At 34.5% G+C, this 22376-nt stretch overlaps 1 protein-coding gene and 1 long non-coding RNA gene across 2 annotated transcripts; both read left to right on the forward strand.

Moving 5' to 3' along the window:
• The first annotated feature begins 2452 nt into the window (after positions 1 to 2452).
• On the forward strand, positions 2453 to 7108 carry LOC120077130 (L-ascorbate oxidase homolog). Its single transcript, XM_039031030.1, has 8 exons — positions 2453 to 2918; positions 3009 to 3118; positions 4543 to 4813; positions 4901 to 5003; positions 5142 to 5487; positions 5857 to 6222; positions 6351 to 6429; positions 6559 to 7108. Exons 1-8 carry the CDS (start codon positions 2775 to 2777, stop codon positions 6769 to 6771), a joined length of 1632 nt encoding a protein of 543 aa, XP_038886958.1. The 5' UTR covers positions 2453 to 2774; the 3' UTR covers positions 6772 to 7108.
• Positions 7109 to 10125: 3017 nt separating this feature from the next.
• LOC120078387 lies at positions 10126 to 11310 on the forward strand. The gene is made up of 2 exons (XR_005482001.1): positions 10126 to 10287; positions 10369 to 11310. It is a non-coding gene; the product is annotated as an uncharacterized LOC120078387 (long non-coding RNA).
• The last annotated feature ends 11066 nt before the right edge of the window (positions 11311 to 22376 follow it).

Raw genomic sequence — 22376 nt, forward strand, 5'->3', positions numbered from 1 at the left:
GCATTTAACCTATTTTACTACTATTTCTAAAAATAGTTTCTCTTTTTTTCTACCGCTGACCTTCCAACAAGTACTTTTATATTTTCTTACCCGTTTCTCAAAAACGTGTAAAATTTAACATTTTACTTACGTCATATAATATTATTACATTTTATATTATATCGTTTTAAAGATAATCAAGCCTATCACATCTCTAACTCAATGACCATCTTTTATCGTGATAAAAAAAAAGTTCAAAACAAACTCTTAGAAAATGGGAGAAAACACAACAAACTTACCGTTGTATAACGTATCACATTAGTTACATTAGTGAGGACCATGTGTAGCCCTAATGCGATAATCATCCCGTTACAATATATCTTTTTCTCATCTAAAAATGCAACAAACTATAAGAAAAATGAGAAAAACACAACAGAAATATTTTATCGTGATAGGGATGACCATCGTGTTATTGATACGATAGACATGACCATATCTAACGCGATACATATATAAAATACGGTAGTAGAATATGACCTAAGCAAAAGGTTATATTTCATAAGTTTGTGAGGGGTGAGTTATTAATCATGAACAACCCTGTGAATGGGTCATTCATACCAAAAAAAAAAAAAAAAAACACTTCTAAAAAACATTGGTTTAATATATTTTACAACCACATCATTTGCAAAAGCAATATAATTGAGTTGGATATGCATAAGCAATATTTGAGACGAATAACTTAAGTGGGTCATAACATTGCATATCAAATTTGAACAATATTTGAAGTTACAATGTTAGTATTGGTGTTAACTTTGCATTGGTATTTATTTATATAAGATAATGTAAACTTTTGATAATTGCTTTTTTATATGCTTTAATGTGGTAATATGTTTTTTATGTGATATAATTAAATTATATATAAACTACAAAAAGATAACAAATTAATAAAAAGAAGAAATAAGAAACAAGAAATAATTATTAAACATGTCATTGGTTCTAATTCTCATAAAGAAGAAATTTGAAATAGGAAACAAAAAACAATGAATAGTAGATAGAAAATGAAAACGAAAAGAAACTAAATTTTATAATTTGGTCTTTTTGAATAATGAACTCACCGACTATAATCTCCTAGAACTTATATTTTAGATTATTCTTTTGATGATATAGCAAGTGGAGAATCAATCGAGATTGGATAGTATAATGAATACAAATTTATGATATTTAGAATATGCATATGTGAATGTAATTTGACATGTTAGTTCATGACTTCTCACTATAACGTTCAAATAAAAGTGTCACCAATGATGTATCATAAAAATATGGCACACAATATATTTGTTGATTCAAATTTTCTTTCGAGAAATTTAACAAAACTATAGATTAGAGGTCTGGTTTTTTTATCCCATATTGTCAATATAATAATAATAATAATAAGATTAAGTTACAAATTTAGTTGGAAAATATTAGAATTTAGTCCCTATAGTTTATAATTAAAATTTAGTCCCTATGGTTTGATAAAACTCTTCCAAAAATTCTCTATAGCAGAGATTATTTATGAGAATTTTATCAACTTCTATGAACCATTTTATGGTGTATTATCAAAACTAAGAACTAAATTTTAACTTCCAAAACCATAGAAGCTAAATCATAAAAACCAAAGTTAGATCTTTAATTTTTTTTTTTTTTTTTTAACATTCTCTATTTATGCATTTGAAAACTTTTAATTGGGTCCTTTGCATAAAAATACATTAAAAAAAAAAAAAAAAATCTAAACTTACATTAACTAATGATTGTTGTTATTGTTCCTACAATATGTAGGATGTGATGATCCAATTAATATTAGACTTTAAAATTGATATTACAGTTTCATACCAATAAACTGGGTATATAAACATATAATTTATTTAAAAAGAACGTGTCAGTGTCACCTAATCAAGAATCATAATTCGACACATCAACAATAATCAAGTGAATTTACCATTTTTTAATTTCTATTTTTCTTGATTAGATTTTTGGAGGGTAAACAAGTCTAATCTAAAAATCGAATCTTTTCTTATAAATTAGGCCATATTTACTTCGGTGAAAGATAATAAATCAATGGTAAAAAGTGGATCACATTTGAATGCATTTTATATTGTTTATTTTTGTTCTACATTCATATTGATACATGAGACTTACTATTGAATATGTAATCAAGAAATTCCAATTTACAGACGAGCAAAACGTGCACAATCTAATTGCGTCGAAAAATTATGACGAATCGTTATTATTAACGTTGCCATTAACATTATTATTCTAAAAAATAAATTATAAATTTTAACACATTTACTAATTTCGTTTTCACTTGATCTTCACAAGTAATGATAATAATAATAATGACAACAATAAATAAGGTAAAATTTATAATTTTAGATAAACGCCAATGAAAATAAGAAATGGGGTAGTGGATGGGAAGCTTCTTTCCTACTCCGTGGAACCAGTACGGCTCAAATTGCAAATTAATGTCCCCTCAGAAAAATTATTGACTTGACAACTGGGTTTTCTCAGACGTTGGGAACCCAAAATGTGAATTTCTAATTCCTTTACCTTCTTCTTCTCCTCACCGACATGGCCTACTATTTCATCCAAAGCCAAAGCCAAAGCCAGTCAAGAAAGCTCAAAGCCAAAGATTCCAAGTCCTAAAAGAAAACTTAGCGACTAAGGACACCTCCACAACTTTTCATAATCCCCATTTCTTTGATTCCTTTTCTTCCATTTCTGCATTTCCCATTGATCCCCACCTTTTTTTTTCTAGAATGAGAGAAACTAGATTCTTATGTTCACTCATTTCCTTGTTCTTGTTTTTGAGCTTGAGTGGCATCAATGGTGAAGACCCATATAGGTTTTTTACTTGGAATATCACGTATGGAGACATATGGCCTCTTGGAGTGAAGCAACAGGTATAATGTTTGTTTCAATGTAACGCCTATTTTCTTGTTTGGCTTAAAGATGTATAACAAAAGAAGAATCCTCCATTGTGTTTTTTTCAGGGTATTTTAATTAATGGGCAATTTCCAGGGCCACAGATTGAGGCAGTTACTAACGAGAACTTGATTATCAATGTCTTTAACAGTTTGGACGAGCCTTTCCTTATCTCCTGGTTAGTTTTCTTTTTCTTTTTCTTTTTCTTGTTTACCTTCTTTCATTTTTGTTCATAACTTGTATGATGAAATGCCTCCTTTGCTCTGTCTCATTTGGTTGTATTCATGATGCTTGTAATCATCCCATTTTGGTGTAGATCCATTTTTTATTCCTTTGTTTGGTGTTTTAATATTGGATTATTGAGTTTTTATTATAGACTCTTCCATGTTGGAAGAGGGATCGTCACTGACATGTTTGAAAAAAGATGCGTAGAATTGAATTGATCATTAATAGAATACAAATTATTATAATGAGTTACTCATGCAGTCAAATTATTACAATAGGAAATGCAATGCTGGTGGTTGGGAAAACAAAATTTCATTGCTCCAAGTGGGGACAATAAAGGGCTCATAGAACGGTGTCGTTTTTCCTTTAGTATCCATTTGCACCCTGGTTATAACTTATAACTAAGGCCCGGCTTTTGAATGTTAGTATTTGAAATTTGACCAAGAATCCAATAATTTAAATGCATAGATGTAAATATAGTAAAATTTATCCGTACTAGATTTTATTGCTAATGGACTCTTATTAGCAAGAGACTATCATTGATAGATTCCTACTAATGATATAGTTTGTCACTAATAGATTTCGACAGCCAAATCTAAATTTTACTTTTTCTGTACATTGTTTTGCATTGTGCTATATTTGTAATACTTTGGGTCTGATTGTTATATTTGCAACTATCCCAAGATAAAGATCATAATAAAGTAAGGAGAAAGAATATGCATAAATTAAGAAAAAAAAGAGATTAGAAATAAAATAGTTATCAAGTGGGACCTAAATGTTGGAGGCTTTTTTTTTTTTTTTTTATCTCGATTATAATGAAGAAATTGAACTGCCTTAAAAATTAAGACTCCCCAAGTTAAAATTATTAACTTTTAGACATTTGTGACTTGGAGTTTAAACACTCTTGTTGTTTAGTGACACGTAATGACCTTTTTATGTCTTTAGAGTAGTATTATCCATTTCAACTTAAATTTAAGTGGTTTTATTTATTTATTTATTTATTTCGGTACTATAGGCCTGTCTTTAATTACATATTCGATTTTCTCTATTTCTAATCGTGTGGGCCATATCCCTAACACCTACAAATTTTCGTTCCCTAGATTTTGGGTAGGTTTTTTTAATTTATTTTTGGGTGATTTTTTCAGTTGGGTTTTAACAACTTGAACTAACATGTGTAAGGAACGGTTTGTAATCTCACCAAAATATAATGGATTTTTCTGATGGTAGAAGGGAGTAAAATATTGCTTTCTCTGGACAAAATGTTGAAATCAGCACCTGACTCTCTTATTGAAATCAATGTCCTTTTGCAGTAAATGGGGTGAATTCAGTGCAAACTGATGAAAATGAACTATTTTCCACCTTGATTTTGTTGTGTAGGAATGGGATTCAACAGAGAAGGAACTCCTGGCAGGATGGAGTTTATGGCACAAACTGCCCCATCCCACCAGGACAGAATTTCACTTATGTCTTGCAAGTGAAAGATCAGATCGGTAGCTACTTTTACTTCCCCTCTTTGGCCTTCCACAAGGCCGCCGGTGGCTTTGGTGGCTTCAAAATTCAAAGCCGCTCTATAATTCCTATCCCCTTTCCTACTCCTGCTGGAGAATTTACTGTTCTTGCTGGTGATTGGTACTCCAAAAATCACACTGTAAGCTTTTGTTTCTTCCTAAACATTTTAAAAGTCATGCAGGAATGGAATGTCATAACTAATGGCTGTTCTATCAAATCTTTGTAGGATTTGAGAGCCATTTTAGACGGTGGTAGTGATCTTCCCTTCCCTGATGGGCTTCTCATCAATGGTCGTGGTTTAAATGGAAATACTTTCACTGTTGAGCAAGGTACATTGTTGTTAAGAATATAAATACCGTAACTCATTATCTTATGCTTTTGAGTTCAGTGGTGGTTAACGGCTGTCTTGGTTTTAATGTAGGGAACTTTGAATGATGCTAATAGGCTAATATTGCATTGTCTTGCAGGCAAGACTTATAGGTTTCGAATATCAAATGTGGGGCTTACAACTGCTATTAATTTCAGAATACAAGGCCACAAAATGCTGCTTGTTGAGGTTGAAGGAACTCATACCCTTCAGAATACTTATGAATCCATAGATATTCATCTGGGGCAATCCTACTCTGTCTTGGTCACTGCTGATCAGCTACCACAAGATTACTACATTGTCGTCTCTACGCGTTTTACCTCCCAAATTCTCACAACCACCTCCATTCTTCATTACAGTAACTCAGCAGCAAGTGTCTCTGGTCCTCCTCCTGGTGGACCGACAATTGAAATCGATTGGTCACTTGAACAGGCCCGATCCCTGAGGTATCTGTCTTTGTTTTTGGTCTTTGTTAATTTGCTAAAGTTGTCTTCATTATGAGATTGTAAATTCTGAAGTATGCTGCTTCATTAGGTCTCTCAAACAAGATGTATGCTTTTGGTTTTATGAACTCTGCATTTATGAATGATAAGGATTTAAAGATTTGGTTTTCTAGCTATCATTGTGGAACTTGGGCATCGATTTTGAGAGCCGATTGCATGAATATATGAGGGACTGAAAATCATTCATTGATAATTGATTACAAGGAAGAAGGGACATGCAATCTTGTTGTTGAATAATATGTTTTCCATGCTATTTGAACCCTTTCTACTATGTTGTGTCATACTTACTCTGACTTGTCCTTATCGAACCAGGCGTAATCTGACTGCAAATGGCCCGAGACCAAATCCTCAAGGTTCTTACCATTATGGATTAATCAATGTCACTCGTACAATCAGGCTTCAAAGCACTGCTGCGATTATTAATGGCAAGCAGAGATATGCTGTCAACAGTGTGTCCTTCATTCCAGCTGATACTCCTCTCAAACTTGCTGACTATTTCAAGATCTCTGGTGTTTTCTCTCTTAGAAGTATCCCGGACTACCCCACTGGTAGTGGTGCTTATCTTCAGACTTCTGTCATGGCTGCTGATTTTAGAGGCTATGCTGAAGTTGTATTTGAGAACCCTGAAGATGCTGTGCAGTCATGGCACGTTGATGGACACAATTTCTTCGTTGTGGGGTCAGTTTCTTATATTTGTAGCACAGCTTTATCAAAACCCCGATATATAAGCCATTTATTTCTTATGGTTCAAAGTTCACTCATTTTAAATTGCCACTAGATCAACTTAATCATTTGTTATGCAACAGGATGGATGGAGGACAATGGACACCTGCCAGCAGATTGACTTACAATTTAAGAGATACGATCTCTCGATGTACCGTTCAGGTAGCAGTCTCATCCATCATCTGATCAGATTTGGTTTCATGATTAGAAAATTGAACATCTTGATTTAGCTTCATTCGAGAATCCTGGTTATGTTTGGTTCTTAACACAAAATATCCATGAACTATATAGGTTTATCCGAAGTCATGGACTGCCGTTTACATGCCTTTGGACAATGTGGGGATGTGGAACATAAGGTCTGAGAATTGGGTTCGCCAGTATTTGGGGCAGCAACTATATTTTCGTGTATATTCGCCCGTAAATTCGTGGCGAGACGAATATCCAATTCCAAGCAATGCTCTTAAATGCGGTCGAGCAATTGGTCTCAATGCTCGACCTCTATAAAGCAAGAACAGTGCAGATCAGTAATCAATCTCATCACAGGTTTAGGAGATTTTCTGTAAAACACGTAGTCTTTTGGTTCAACTCGAGCCGTCGGTTGATTTCTCTTATTTGTTAGTTTCTCTTATTTGTGCTAGTTTTAGTTTTCAATCTTTCGGAGACAGTATACAATGTTGTATACCAAAAACGTTGGAAAATTCAAAGAAATGGGACATGCAATATTGTGAATGCATGCAAAAGGTGGTTTATTTTTTCCGACATGAATGTGCTATGTTGCTAATTTCTCTAGATTTTTCTATCCAGTTGAGAATTAAAATACCCGATCAATTATGTTTTCTCATATGAATCTCGTCTTTAGTTATTAGGGATCTTTTTTTGTATCAACTCAAGATATGCTTATTGGACTTCATGTATTAACGAGTGGGAATCCTCGAGGTGTAAAATTTACAATAATAGTTGTAAATATATGAAAGAACTCATTTTACCTATGATGCAATTGGAGCTTATCGATATTTATATTTCAAAACAGTGGAAACCTTTAAATTCTTACTCGTACCAGTGGGGTTTGAAGTATTAATACTTAACGATATGAAGTAGCCCTGTAGATGTATAATTAAGAGGCAAATAAATGCGACACCAACTATGGGAGAAAGATCGGAAGTTTCCACTATTGAAGATAGAACACCAACCTTATTTACTATTGCCAAATTAATTTGACAAAAGCTTATATTATATAAAAGTAATAGAGAGAAACTACTCAGCTTTAATAAAAGATAATTACTGGATTATCTTGAATTGTTATTTGATGTTTCAAACAGTCAAATACAAAAGTCTCACTGCCTGATTAGCGAGTCAGGGTCTAGGGGCAACACGTCCTAGTGAGGGTTTGGAGGCAATGCTGCTAAAATCTAAGTTATTTACATATTTGCACTCTTTATTTAATTTACGTTTATAACTCTTAGATTTAGACCCTATATAACTCTCTAAACCCCTAGAGTCGTCATTTATTCCGTATTTTATAATATTTTCTTTGATAAAATTATTCTCCCTCTGTTCATGGATGTAACTAACAACTTATAGTGAACGATGTAAATCTATGCGTCTATTCTTTATAGTTTACGTTTTTTATATTCTTTATACTTTACGTCTTTTTTTTTATTATTTATTTGTTGATTTCTTAACAATAATATTATTAAAATGAGCAAAGTGTTTGTTCTATCAATCTCGAAGTCAGAGATTTGATTTTCCTTCACCACAAATAGTTATAAATCGTTTTTAACCATTATCATTTCAAAGATTGATATTTGATCCTCATAGTACAAATTGTTGAACCGAAAAGAAAAAGAAATAAAAGAAAAAGATAGAAGTATGCTTAAATTTATTTTTAGAAAGTTAGAATCATGGATAATGTGAATTACCTCTAGTCCTTGATAAATAATCTATTTCTTGAGTTTATCTTCTCTTTGTAAACATGTATTTTTTCATTTCATATGATGAGAAAAAAAGCATGGGGAAGTCTTATCCAACATGGGGACCATAACCTAATAACTGCCCATAATAGTTTGTGAATTAATATAATTGGATTAAAATACCATTTTGGTTCTCATACTTTAAAGTTTGTGTAATTTTAGTCATTGTATTTTCAATTATTCAATTTTAGTCTCAATACTTTCTATAAGTCTTAGATAGTTCCTATTGCTAGTTTTATTATTAAAATTATTAAAATTCTTTTTATTATCTATTAACATTTTTACTATAAAAATAAAATAATCACAAGTGCTTGAATTTTTATAGTTGAACTTTAAAATATGCTAATAAATTTGTAAACTTTTTATTTCAAATCTAATGGTAATTGAATTAGAAAAGTGTCTAATAAACATCTATTGATCTCTGTCATTAAAATTATCATGAATTTATCAAATATAAAATTGAAATATTAGGGTCATCATTAATTCAAAACGAAAAGATAATAGAGTCTTGATCTCCGAATTGGTTGAGTCGAGCTCAACACCATTTCACAAAAGAGGAAACGAGTGAGTCGAACTTAGCCTATGCTGACATAGCCTACATTGCATAGAATTTTGTTGCACGTCAACTCTATCATATAACATGAGATTTCATCTTAAATCAAATGACAATGGAAGAAATAGTTCATCTATCTTATAAGCAATATGAAGTCCTATAATTTTTTAATGTAAAATCCTCAACATGTCTTCTAAAAAATGGTACTTTTTGGGGTTCACCATTCTTATATGAGATTCCAATTACAGTAGGCCTATTTGAATATTATGAGCTCTCGTACCATCATAGATAAAAAAGATACAGAGGAGAAAATAATGGGACGGTAAATAGAGGTGATTAAGCACAACATTTTTAAATTTAAACTAAGATGAAACTTGATTAGGTTGTGTATTAAATGTTTGAAGTCAAATGCTATTAATAAAATCTTTGTAATAATACTTTAACTCCACGAAACCGTCTTATCCAAAAAGTGTATAATTGTGGCGATTATGTGTTCTCATGGTGCTCTCATCCCTTTCCTCCCTACAACCAATTGATTGCTATAGCACATAAAGTGATGGATGCATAGCGATATAAATAAATTAGATGACATTAACGTGTGATGTACGTGTGAAGATTTTATTGTAACTTTATTTTTAAAATTATTTTAAATGTAAATTTTACTCAATAATAATATGTAATTGATAAACATTTGATTCTTCCGATGTGTTTTTTCTTTTTGTTATAAATTGAAATATGATCTAAAAGGAAATACAAAAAAGAAAAAAAATTGATATTAATGTAACTATTTAATTTTTAAAATAAAATGAGTTTTAAAGATGTTAAAAAATTGACAACCTTAACCAATTGAATACAAAAAGAAAACACAATTAGTTATTTAGGTTAGCAATGTGTTTCTTTGAAAATGCATTAAATAGAATTGTAATTAAGGAAGTAAGATTTGTATGTTAATAAAGTGAATTATTTATTTTTCTAGTTTAGGAATCTAAAAAGGTTAATAAATATACTTTATGAATTTTATAATTAAAAAATAGAGAAATTATTTACAAGACCAGTAGTTGGAAATATTTTCAAATATATAAAAAATTTAAAACCATTAGACTAAAAAAGAAACTTTTTTTCCCATTTTTCTATATATGAAAGAACCCTAAAAAATAACTTTTCTATATATTTGTGAAAAAATATAATATATATTTTTTAAAAATTACAATGCAATAGATATTAAAAATTGTATTGGGTAGCAATATAAAAATATGGCTTATCAATTATGGCTCCACTTTTTAAACTTTTATAATATGACAAATATCAAATACGTTTGAGATATCTTCTACTTTGAATTTTTTATTATTCCCAAACTAATCTTGATTTTCTTTTCTTCACGCACGTTATCCTCTCTTCTTTCTTACTTATTTGTTTCTCTCCAAACCTTACAGTAAGTTTCTTTCTTCTCCTTTCCACATAAGTCTTCTTCTTCTTTCAATCGGTTAGTCGAAATCGGTAAGCGATCTATATCCCTTCTTCTTCTTCTTCTTATTTTTTTTGGTCTAATTTTTGTTGTCATTCCATTTGGACTTTCAGATAGTTCTAGGATTATTTCTAAGGTCCAACAAACTAAAACATGTGGAAATCCTTACAGCAAGAATTTGTGGTTCTGTCTTGTGCAACTCTTCTCACAAATTCGACAATCAAGTTAAAGGACAGTTTACCACATGGAAAGTTTGGTAGATTTTCTTCATCATCTATTATTTTTAGGTGTTTTTACTGAATTATAGAGTTGTTTACAATAGAGAAAACAATACAAAATAAGAAGATTTGCTAATTTGACCACGAGTTGGTCATCAGATAGTCCTATAGTAAATGCTGCAATAACTTGGTTCTTGTCTAAAGTATTAATACCACTAAAAACGGTATTTCTCAAATCACTCTTCAATTCATCTTGGATATTTGAGGTTGTGGATTGAGGGAATTATAAAATAAAATTCTCTCAGTCCAAATTTCTCCAGATTGAAAATCAAAGTCTCATCGATGGATTTATTAGATAATCATCTAATGAGGTGAGCTATAGTTGTCCAAGATACTTTTTTATTTAATATCAAGAAGATGTCCAGGATATCAAATATATTAAGTATAACAGTGAAATATATTAAGTGCATCAATGGGATATCAAGTATATCAGTGAAGAATGCTAAGTGTATCAACATTATATCAAGTGTATCAAACATAAACGTATAAAGTGTATCAGTGAAGTATATCAACTGTATCAACAGGATATCAAGTGTATTAAATGCATCGAGTGTATCACTGAAGCATAACAAGTGTATCAGCATCACATCAAGTGTATCAAACATAATAAACGAATCAATTGGATTAAGTGTATCAGTATAGTACTTACCTTATTATTCGATAGTGGATTATTTTAAACTTTCACGTCTTTCGAAGTTTATCTTCCTCTTTGTTATTTTTCTTTTTCAATATTTCCCTCGTTTTGTCTATATGCAAAAAAAAAAAAAAAAAAAAAAACAAAAGTTTAGTGTCAAACAAGTTAAACGACAAAACAAAAAAAAGTAATAGAGAATAAAAGAATAATAGAAAATTTAGGAAATAAAAAAAAAAAATCAATCAATGGCAAAAAGTATGAAATACCTTGCCATTTTAATTGATATGTATCAACACAATGGTGGACAAAGAAGATGAACGAACGACCGGAAGAAATGTTGAGTAAAGGGAAAGAAATGTTGATAGGAAGATGAACAAACAGTGGACAATCAACAAAGTGATTGAAGGAACTCTTATTCAAGAGTACCTACGAGCGGAAGTGGATCTTTCCAATTCATTGTGACAAAATTACCGCATATACATTCAAACATACTTTTATGATGCAACAAGGATCAAGAAATCATACCAGATGAAGATTTCTTCTTCACAACAAGTCTGAAGCCCAACCGTCTACCTCGAATAGTCACCACTCGAACAGAAGGAATCAGAGAAGACAATACCACTTAGAGCCCTCAGTAATCTTGGAGTGAGAATCCAAAGTGTGGGTTTTGTTTGGATTTGGTAGAGGGAAGGAGGAAGAGCGACCGTACACAATGATCAAACAAGTGAGAGATGCGGTCGTCTATCGCATAGACAATATGCTTGATCGAGGTAAAGTGTACGATCGTGTAGGAAAAGGTAAACGATCGTCTATACAATCGTGTAGGAAAAGGGTGAGCGATCGTCCAAAACGATCTTGTAGGAAAACCTAAGCGATCGTCTATACGATCGTTTAGTAAATACCGAGAGCTAAACGGTCGCTTAGAAAAAAGGTAAACGATCATTTAGATAATAGTGCGCGACGATGTAATCAGTATGCGATCGCTTAGCAATATCGTATATGTAAGCGATCGTGCAGTCCTATCGTATAGGCACTGATTTTCTAAAAGATGACACTATCTTCTTCACAATATCCGTGCACACCGAGATCAACATACCGTCTGCTATTTATAATGCCTTCATTTGTTATTTTAAATGAAGGGGCGCCTTCCCATTTCCTTTATAACCGTCCAATTAATGTGATCTTATCACATTCATAACTTATAAATTAATATCAAATATCAATTATAATATTTTTTCCTCTACTAGATATAAATCAAATTTATATCCAATTTCCTCCAAATTAATGTATCTCATACATAAAGTTAATTATATCATATTTAATTAACTCGTTTAGTTATATCATATATAATCGAAATCCCTCTTGTCAATTTGAACATTTCAAATTGACCCAAAAACTGACCCTCAACTTGTATCCAAGCTACCAAGGGGATCTTATGGACCTATGGCTCGAAGCTCCAACGGTACGTGAATAGCTGACTAAACTCTTTAGTCACGATATCCACTATCCGTTAACTGCTAGGCATTCCATTAAAGACCGACAGTTGAACTCTTCTTGCCATAGATATATTTCTATGTCCATTGGATATAACCAATCATCAGTACGATGACCCTTCATAGATGCTCGTAATTACAGCAGGCCAATTTACCATTTTGCCTCTGTAATTACATCTTCCTCCTTAATTACCACTGATCCCTCTAATGAACAATACAACATAGTCCTATTATGTGTGAACACCTCTCGGGCCATGAGAAGGTGCGTGGTGCCACATCATTCAAGCCTTGGAATCAGACCTTAAGGGAGCTATCTATTTACTTACCCCTACCTCGGGGAAGGAGTGAATTCCATCTTGTATAGCTGAGTTCCCAACTCCCAAATCAGACGAATCCCTAAAATGGTAGGTTTGAGTTGGCGTCCTGGCCACTCGCACCCATGCAAATCAAAGGATTGCCCTCAATTGCAGGAGTTCCCAACTCACTCAGGATTGAGGTCATGTTACCTATGGTCATCCTAGTGAAGTGAAGTCTCAGTTATGAATGGTGTTATATAACGAGACATTAATACTTCGTGGTCAGGTATTATACAAACTCTTTGTATAGAACGCCCCCGCTCGCATGTCCCCTACACAAATGATCAGGATTAGACCATTTGTGACAAGTCACAATACTTGTGACCATTCCACAAAGCAGGCTGCATCCGTAGCGTTACCAGGAATAGGTTTCCCTCCTATATCCATATACTACAGACCATTTTGGTTATCACTCAAGACATGATCCACTTGTATGTCACCACATACATGCTTGAGTCACATACATATAACCAGAGATTTTATGTTTATTGGTTTGCGATAAAATCTAAATGTGCAAAATCAAGTAGTGAAGTAAATATCATTTATATTATACATCACAAGTGTTCGTCCAAAGTTATTTACACACTACTGGACACGAGACTTTAGGGCACAAACCCCAACAATGATGGGGGAAGAAGACAAAACTATACATTGATGGTCGAGTAAGATGAACAGACGATGAATGAACGAACGGAAAAGAAATGACTGAAAGATGAACAGACGATGAACAGACAAACGAAAAAAGAAATGTTGACTGGTAGATGAACAGACGATGAATAGAAAAATGGAAAAGAAATGTTGACCAGAAGATGAATAGACGATGAACGGACGAACGAAAAAGAAATGTTGATCGAAAGATGAATAGACGATGAACAGACGAACGGAAAAGAAATGTTGACCGAAAGAGGAACAGACGATGAATGGACGAACGGAAAATAAATGTTGACCGACAGATGAATAGACGATTAACGGACAATGAATGGTGACCGAACGGTGACAGTGATCAACGATTACTTCAGATTGAAGTTGAACAATGAGTGAGGAAAAGGAAACTAAAAGATGAAGTTGAAAAGATAAGAAAAATAAGGTTAAAGTTGAAACTCTAAAATGTAGGCGGTTGAAGTTGAAAGGCGTTGTCAAATCTGGTCAGATGAAACGTGAGGGTATAAAAGTAATTTTCATTCAAATGTGCAGTGAGTTTGGTTTTTGACCTTTTTGCAAAACTAAAACTTATGTACTACAGGCCTAATTTGTTAAACTTATTATAATTTATTAAACTTATTATGATATATATGCAAGAAGGGACCTTTAATATTAATATTGTTGTTTTCAAAACTTATTAGAGAAATATTGCTGTTTTGAAACTTATTAGAGAAATATTGTTGTTTTGGGAGTTCGAGGCTAGAGGTCGAATGTTGAGAACTCTACTAATGTGGAGGTAGAACGTTGAGAACTCGACGAACAAAGAAAAACTTGGAAACAATACATAGGCCGAAACTTCAACCCTCGACAAGGAAAATCTCACGATTCTTGCTTAGGTTGTCGAAGGTTGAAGTTTCGACACACATCCACCCTCAAGATTGTAGGTTTATTACTTTTCTTTTTCCATCATAGAGGAAATAAAGTAATGAGATAGTATACTATATGTATCTATGTACTCGAGCTGCTTTTAACAACCTATGCATTTTTTATCATTTTGAATTAAATGGAGGCTTGTGGGATTGACGTGAGGGGGTGGGGATAACTATATTTTTGGGAGCAAACTCCAGGCGAATATGAAGTGTATGGATACAAGTTATGTTTTGGAATGAAAAACAATTCCGAATTACCTTTGTCTACGAATAAAATTTTGTATATTAGGTTGTCGAAGGTTACACACATGTCGAAATTTCAAAGCGATTAAGGAGATAAGTGGGCTTGTAGATTAAGGAGAGAGCGAGATTCAAAGCGAAATAGTAGGAGAGAGCGAGATGTTGAACGAGATTTTAAGAGAGAGTGAGATTCAAAGCGAGAATGTTGGAGACAGCGGGATTTAGTTTATATTGATTAATCTGACTAACATTAAACTTGGTAAAATGAAATAGTTGAATAATTGAAAAATGAGATTATTCAGGAATACACATTGAATGCTAATATTACGTATTGAGTTTCTGGTAGTAGATCCATAATAAAAAAAAGTGTTTGTGATTGCTCCAGAAGAAATGAAAGCTAGTAATCATTAATGAAAAAATAACAACAATAATAGAGAGAGCGAGATATTGAGAGAGAGCGATACTAACCGAGAGGCGAGATCTTTAGGAGAGAGTGAGAGTGAGAGAGTAAGATCTTAGAAGAGCGAGATCTTAGAGGAGAGAGCGAGAGTCTTCACTTTCATTTGAACTTTCATAGAAAAATATATATAAAAAAGAGAAAAAAAGAGCTAATAATCATACTATAATGAATAATCATTCAGACTATAATTGAATATATTAGATTTTATACTATTAATTGGAATAATCATTAGACAATAAATTGAATATATTAGATATTATACTATAATTGAATAATCATTAGACAATAAATTGAATATATTAGATTAATTATACTATAAATTGAATATATTAGATTATTATAATGTAAAACTTTATTGATTACAAAAAAAAAAAAAATTGAATATACAATAGATTATTATAAAAGAAATTGAATAATACAAATAAAATTATAATAAAAAAAAATGGTTTGGAACATATGTCTGTGAGAGTGCACTATCACTCTACAAGACATAGAAGTGTTTGTTGAGGTTACCTGTTGATGGTGAGCGCGTCACCGAAGTGATGTACGATGACTGGTTAGAAGTTTGTCAACTGTACCTCGGTGCGACCCCACCTGCCGACAAGATTAAAGGATGAGGTAAGTTTAAATATGATAGGAACACAATTTCGTGAGCTCACAGATGATGCAGACGAGGAAACCGTTCTAAGATATGCGCGAGCATATATACTACAAATGATGTGGAAGTCTATTTTTAGATAAATTAAGTCATTTTGTTCATTGATGTTCTTGCCACTATTAGCTAACCTCCATGATGCGGGTGGTATTCGTGTGGAGCATGCTGGCATAGTTGTATAGACAACTATGCCAAGCAACAAGACCTGAGGTTGAGAGATAGCTGGGCCTCTCATACTTTTGCAACTATGGGCTTGGGAGCGATTGCCAACAATGGCTCCACAGCTACATCATGTTAATGACGCTTAGTTAGTTGGACGAGCCTATGGTTCTTGGTATGTTGTTTTAATTCAAAGTAATTTTTTATATCATTGATCTAGTTAATTTAAATTCTAAATTATCAATTTAAAAATTTAGGTGGAGAGACAAATTTTGTTGTGACTAGGATAGCCATACATGTAGTCAACCAATATAGATACAGTTGATCTGCTTTAACCTGAACAGGTACATTACACTTAAACCTAATTGATTATTTTATCACATTTTTATTGTATTTGTCTTTAATATTCTCTAATATAATATTTTGTGTTTTAGGTTATTTGGGAGCCGTACAAAATTATTGTGCATACTTTGCCTAATTTTTGTACGAATGGTCAAAACATATGGCGGACGATGAGTCCTCTCATATGTTTTCACATTGGTGAGTGGCATCTTCCTGACAGGGTGATGAGACAATTCGATTTTTAGCAGGATGTCCCATCGCCTTGTAATACTGAACCCGTACTGCATGATATTGACCTAAGGACTGAAGATTGGTCCGAAAAAGTTACACATTTGGTAGTGTGATGGCACTATCGTGCAAGGTTTATTGTTGTGGGGGTTTCTCTTGAACAATTTGATACATATGTCTCTCCAGAATATTCATTGGTATAATAATATCACAAGGCGCTACGCCACTCCTCCGAGAGTAGCTGTGGGTCATATGGTAAATGAATGAATATTATCTAATTTTTTTAATTTAAATTTATTTTAAATATTGTCTAATTGTTTTATAATTCACAGAGATCGAACAACAGTAGACTCTGTGAGGTTGCGAATGATCCGAACCAGGTTTTTGCAATATGTAGTGACAACCAAAGCTATTTGGAGGAAATTCATTATATGTACGATATATCTATTGTTCCTCCACCAGTTCCTAGATGTAGAGGACCTGTTCGAGAAGAGGATGAGTTTGATGAGATTGCACATAATGTGGAAGAGTTGCCCCCTTTGACGCAGACGCAGGGTCAAACTGATTATGTTAGTCCGATGATGATGATGCCAGCATTTGGTTAAGGACATTATGATTCAGAGGCTGGTCCTTCGTCTTCATATGTGCATGGACATGGTCGGGGTCGTGGAGAGCGTAATGAATATTTATATTATGAAGCGCCTGCAGAGGTGCCAGAGCAACATCAAGAAGAACCCGAGCAACCTCAAGTTCGAAGTCGACGACGACAACCAGCTCGAAATCGACGACGTCCTCCTTGTGGGACACATTGATTTTTGTAATTATTTTTATATAAATGAGATATTTAATTTACATTTTTTTTATTTTTATGAGTTATTATTTTTTAATTTATTATTTTTAGAGTTTAAATAAAATAATAAAATATTTTTAGAAATTGTTTTTATAAAATGGAAAATTAAAAAAAGAAGAAGAAAGGATTAGAAAGAAGAAGGTGGAATGTGTAATAATTAAAAAGGAGAAAAAAGAGAAATTTATACAGTATTCTCGCTCTCGCTCTCGCTCTCGCTCACGCTCACGCTCTCTCTCACGCTCTCGCTCACGCTCACGCTCTCTCTCACGCTCTCGCTCTCGCTCTCAAACTCTTGCTCTCTCAAAATCTCGCTCTCTCTCATAATCTCGCTCTCGAATTTGATTGGGAAGTTTAGTGGCAAAAAGAAGGAGATTCATTAGCTCGTTATTTAGTCAGACTTGTTGAGATGACAGAATCGGTAAAAATTATTCAACAAGCTTTGGAAGGAATTCCAGGGGGACCTTATGAAAATTTAGAAATACGATCTTTTGATAGAGGAAGGTCTCTGGAATGATAATTAAATAGACGCAATAATAATGTTTGGAAGGGCAAAGTCGATGGTTCAAAGTTCGACATACAAATGAAAGGAAGGTCGAGAGTTCAAAATTTGACTTATCTAGGTTGAATTTTCAACCCTTGACTTATTTTTTTTTTAAAAAAAAACAATATTTTTACAAATAGATTGAAAACAACAATATTTTCCTAAATAGTTTCTAAAAGGACAATATCCTTTTAATTTTCCCATGCAAGAAGCCCATAAATATTTTTAAAAAATTAGAAAATAATAAAAACTGTATGGCTATCAAATTAAATAAATAGAATGTAATGGACTAAATTATAAAAGAAAACTAATTATCAAATTATCAAATTTAGTAAATGGAATGAAACTATGTAAATTATATAAATAATAATAATAAAGAACCCTCAAAATTCTACTTCCACCTAGTTTATGTATTCTCCACATTTATTATCTTTTTTTTAAACTATTTTTCAAACTTCATACTCCTTTATTATTTGTAAGGTGTGGGATGAATTTTTTTATTTAATAAAATAAAATAATTAAGCAAGGTACATATTGAAATTTTTGAAAATGTCCTTTGAAAAAAAAATAGTAAAAAATGATTATCTATCTAAAACGGTTTAAGAAAGTAAATAATAAATTTTTTATATCTAATAGTAATAATAATAATAGTATTATTATTCAAAAGAAACTAAATATATCATAAGAAAGAAAGTTTGTACACTTAACTCAATGATATAATAGGAAATGGGGTAATTTAGTAAGTTTAAAATTAGTTACCCAATTCCACACTCCATTCTCTATATGATGTAATAGAAATCGGGGTAATTTAGTAAGTTTAGAATTAGTTACTCTATCGCACACTTCATTCTCTATAAATAGAGAACCCCTCTCTTGTATTTTTTTTAGAATAGGTGATATTATTATACAACAACAAGGGATCCCACAGCCCGGGATCAAGGCATCAAAGCAACAAAGCACAAGCAAAGACAGGGCAATAAAACCAAAACAAAGCCAACAAGATAAGACTAGAACAAAACCAACACATAAACGCAAACTCACAAACCACTAGGGAGAAAGCCAGAGAAAAAAACCCAAAACCCCACAAATGAGGGACAACAACAAAAAAATAACAACGTAAAGTTCAAAAAGAAAAAACATCCGTAAACACACTAGATAAGACCAAGAAGATCAACCCACTAGGAAGGAGCACGAGCACGAATCGTAGAGATTATAAGGTGAACCAGAGCAGACATCGACCGAGGTCGACCTCCATGCAGCTGCCGATTACGCTCCTTCTAGGTGTAGTATATGGAAGCACACCAGAAAACATGGAATAACTTACTATACACCCCCTTACCCGTCCCCACTCGACAAAACCAACTTAACTATACATCCCAACCTGCCACTCGATGTGACGAACCCAACTGACACAGCACACCCGATCACACCTCTCTCTCAAACCCACACTCAAAAAATAAATGATCCCGTGACTCCACACCTCCTCCACACAAAAGACACCCCCCTCTGACAATACACCCCAACTCCTCAACTAATCCCGTGTACCCAACCTTTCCCTCACAGCTAACCACGCACAGAAGGAGTGACGCAGAATACCACCCCCCGCCCACAAAATACCAGCCCAAGACACCCTAGGACGACGAGGACGTAAACTCTCCCACGCACTAGTGATAGAAAACCGACCACTAGCATCTGACACCCAAATCCAATAATCCTCCCCTCTTACCTTAGGATCCACTGCCTGAATAAGACCCCAGATCTCAAGCAGCTCCCAAGACAGTGTAGGCCTCCTTCAACCTCCCTCACCAGCCATGAACTCCGACAACCGCGCCTTCAAACTACTCCCTGCATCATAAACCACCGTAGACCCATATGAATCCAAAATCGCGCCCCTCTGTAGCCAAGGATCCCACCAAACAAAACAAGACCGTCCATTGCCGACCATCAAACGAACCAGATGCTTGAATCTATCTTTACTTCACAAGATAACCCTTAAGCACCAAAACCTCCCAACCTCACTCCGAACAACCCACAAAGACCACCCACGCAAAATATATGCCTCCACCCATGCCACCCATAATGATTCCAATTTAATTAAGAGAAGCCAGAACAACTTTAGAATGGCAGCCTGGTTCCAAGAGGCCACATGCTTCACACCCAACCCCACTCTCTCTCAACGGCAAGCACACCTCATCCCACGCCACCCGCACACTACCCTGAATCACCGCACTACCCTTCCATAAATAACTACGTAACAGACGATCAACCTTATAAGTTACACACGCAGGCAACATGAAGATGCTACACCAAAACACCTGAAAGGACTATAAAACAGACCTAACAAGCTGCAACCTCCTAGCAAAGGAGAGGGACCGCACTGTCCAGCTTCTAATACGAGCTTTAATTCTTTGTATTAAAGACGCACAATTCACAGCCTTCAACCGACTCGCCAATAAAGGTAAACCCTTATACCTAACAAGTAGCAAACCAAAAGAGAAACCCATAAACGCAACTAGTTCCTCCGCCTCTCCAGACTCCACACCCGCAACAAACATGGAAATCTTCCCAATATTTGCAACTAACCCAGATAGCCTTGCAAAATTTGCCAGGACCTGCCTCACAAACTCCAAAGAATCTTTCTCAGCTGCACAGAAAATCATTAAATCGTCTGCAAAAACCAAATGAGTCAGGCCTATACGCTCACACCGATCATGAAACTTAAATAATACGAGAGGTTATTCAACAACCTAGACAAGACCTCCATCACCATCACAAACAAAAAAGGAGATAACGGATCCCCCTGCCTACCAGGAAAAAAAACCTTCAAGGGAACCATTAATCATCATAGAGAACTTAGGCGAAGGAACACAAGCCCTCACCCAACTAAAAAACTGAAGGGGAGTACCTATAGCCAACAACACACCAAACAAAACATCCCAATTGACCAAATCGTATGCCTTCTGAAGGTCTACCTTCAACACACAACGCGGCTTCCCTCTACCCTCCTTNCAAATCGTATGCCTTCTGAAGGTCTACCTTCAACACACAACGCGGCTTCCCTCTACCCTCCTTATAGCCCCCCCACAAGCTCCTGACACAATAAAATATTATCAAAAATTGACCTACCCGGAACAAACGCAGACTGGTTACCACTAATAAAAGTAGGGAACCACAACCGCAATCTCTTAGCTAAGATCATCGAGATACACTTATACACAACATTGCAACAAGAAATAGTGAAGCTTTTCCATACTTCAGCTCCTCGCCTCTTTGAGATAAGAGTAATAGCAGTAAAATTAACTCCACCAGGTAGGTAACAGGTCTAAAAAAAATTCCACACAGTGTCACAAAAATAATCCCCAACCACAGTCCAAGCAACTCTGTAAAAATCCACCGAAAACCTATCAGGCCCAGGAGCCTTCCTAGACTTCATCGAGCATAAAGCCTTCTGAATCTCCTCCCGACTCATTAGCCGACCAAGCGCCTCCACCCCTTCTTCGGACTAGCTAAACTGCACAATATTCCCAATTCGGGCAGTAAGATCCCTATACCCCACAGGCTGAGACCCTAAACAACCCCGAAATAATTCTACCGCCATCCCTGCCACCCTGTCATGCACCATCTGGCGAGTCCCTCCAGCATCCATGACCGTAAATAAACCAATGCAACTGCGACGAGAACGAACACAGCGATGAAAAAAAGTTGTGTTATATCACCTAACTCCAGCTACCTCACCCTGGTCTTCTACCGGAGCGACGCCTCCTCCAATCTCACTACTAACTAGAACACCTTAGTGGCCCGAGCCGTCTCCACACACACTGACTCTGAAGCAGGATCCCTTTCTACCTTAGCCTGAGCAGCCTAAATAACCTGCCTAGTTGGCCGCACCTCATTAGCTAACACAGAGATACACCTACCAAACGATGCATGAAAAACCCGCTTCACTGCCTTCAAATTTCGCACAAAACTAACCATAGAAGACACATCCTCAGACTTTCTCCACGCTAACCTGATAGTATCAATAAAACCCTCAACTTCTGCGCAATGAGAAAAATAGTGAAACGTAGGAGGCGGCCTACTCCTCGTCCCCCTTGTAGAAACCAGAAGAAGGCTATGATCAGAAATCCCCCACTGACCAACCCTAACCTTCGAATACGGAAAATCTACCTTCTCGCCTCATTAGACAAGTATCGATCTAACCGGCACAAGATACCATTCCCCTGAAGTTTACTAGTCCAAGTAAACCAGTTACCTGTCACACCTAACTCAATCAGATCCGCCTCCAGTAACGCCCCATCAAACTCCTCCATCTCT

This window comes from Benincasa hispida, chromosome 5, assembly GCF_009727055.1.
Source record: "Benincasa hispida cultivar B227 chromosome 5, ASM972705v1, whole genome shotgun sequence".
NCBI lineage: Eukaryota > Viridiplantae > Streptophyta > Magnoliopsida > Cucurbitales > Cucurbitaceae > Benincasa > Benincasa hispida.

Bases quoted from the DNA above. Each gene is read 5' to 3' on its own strand.
- LOC120077130 (XM_039031030.1), top strand. From the start codon at position 2,775: ATGAGAGAAACTAGATTCTTATGTTCACTCATTTCCTTGTTCTTGTTT. The intron at 3,119-4,542 runs GTTAGTTTTCTT...TTTGTTGTGTAG, and splicing joins GAGCCTTTCCTTATCTCCTG to GAATGGGATTCAACAGAGAA. The intron at 4,814-4,900 runs GTAAGCTTTTGT...AAATCTTTGTAG, and splicing joins GGTACTCCAAAAATCACACT to GATTTGAGAGCCATTTTAGA.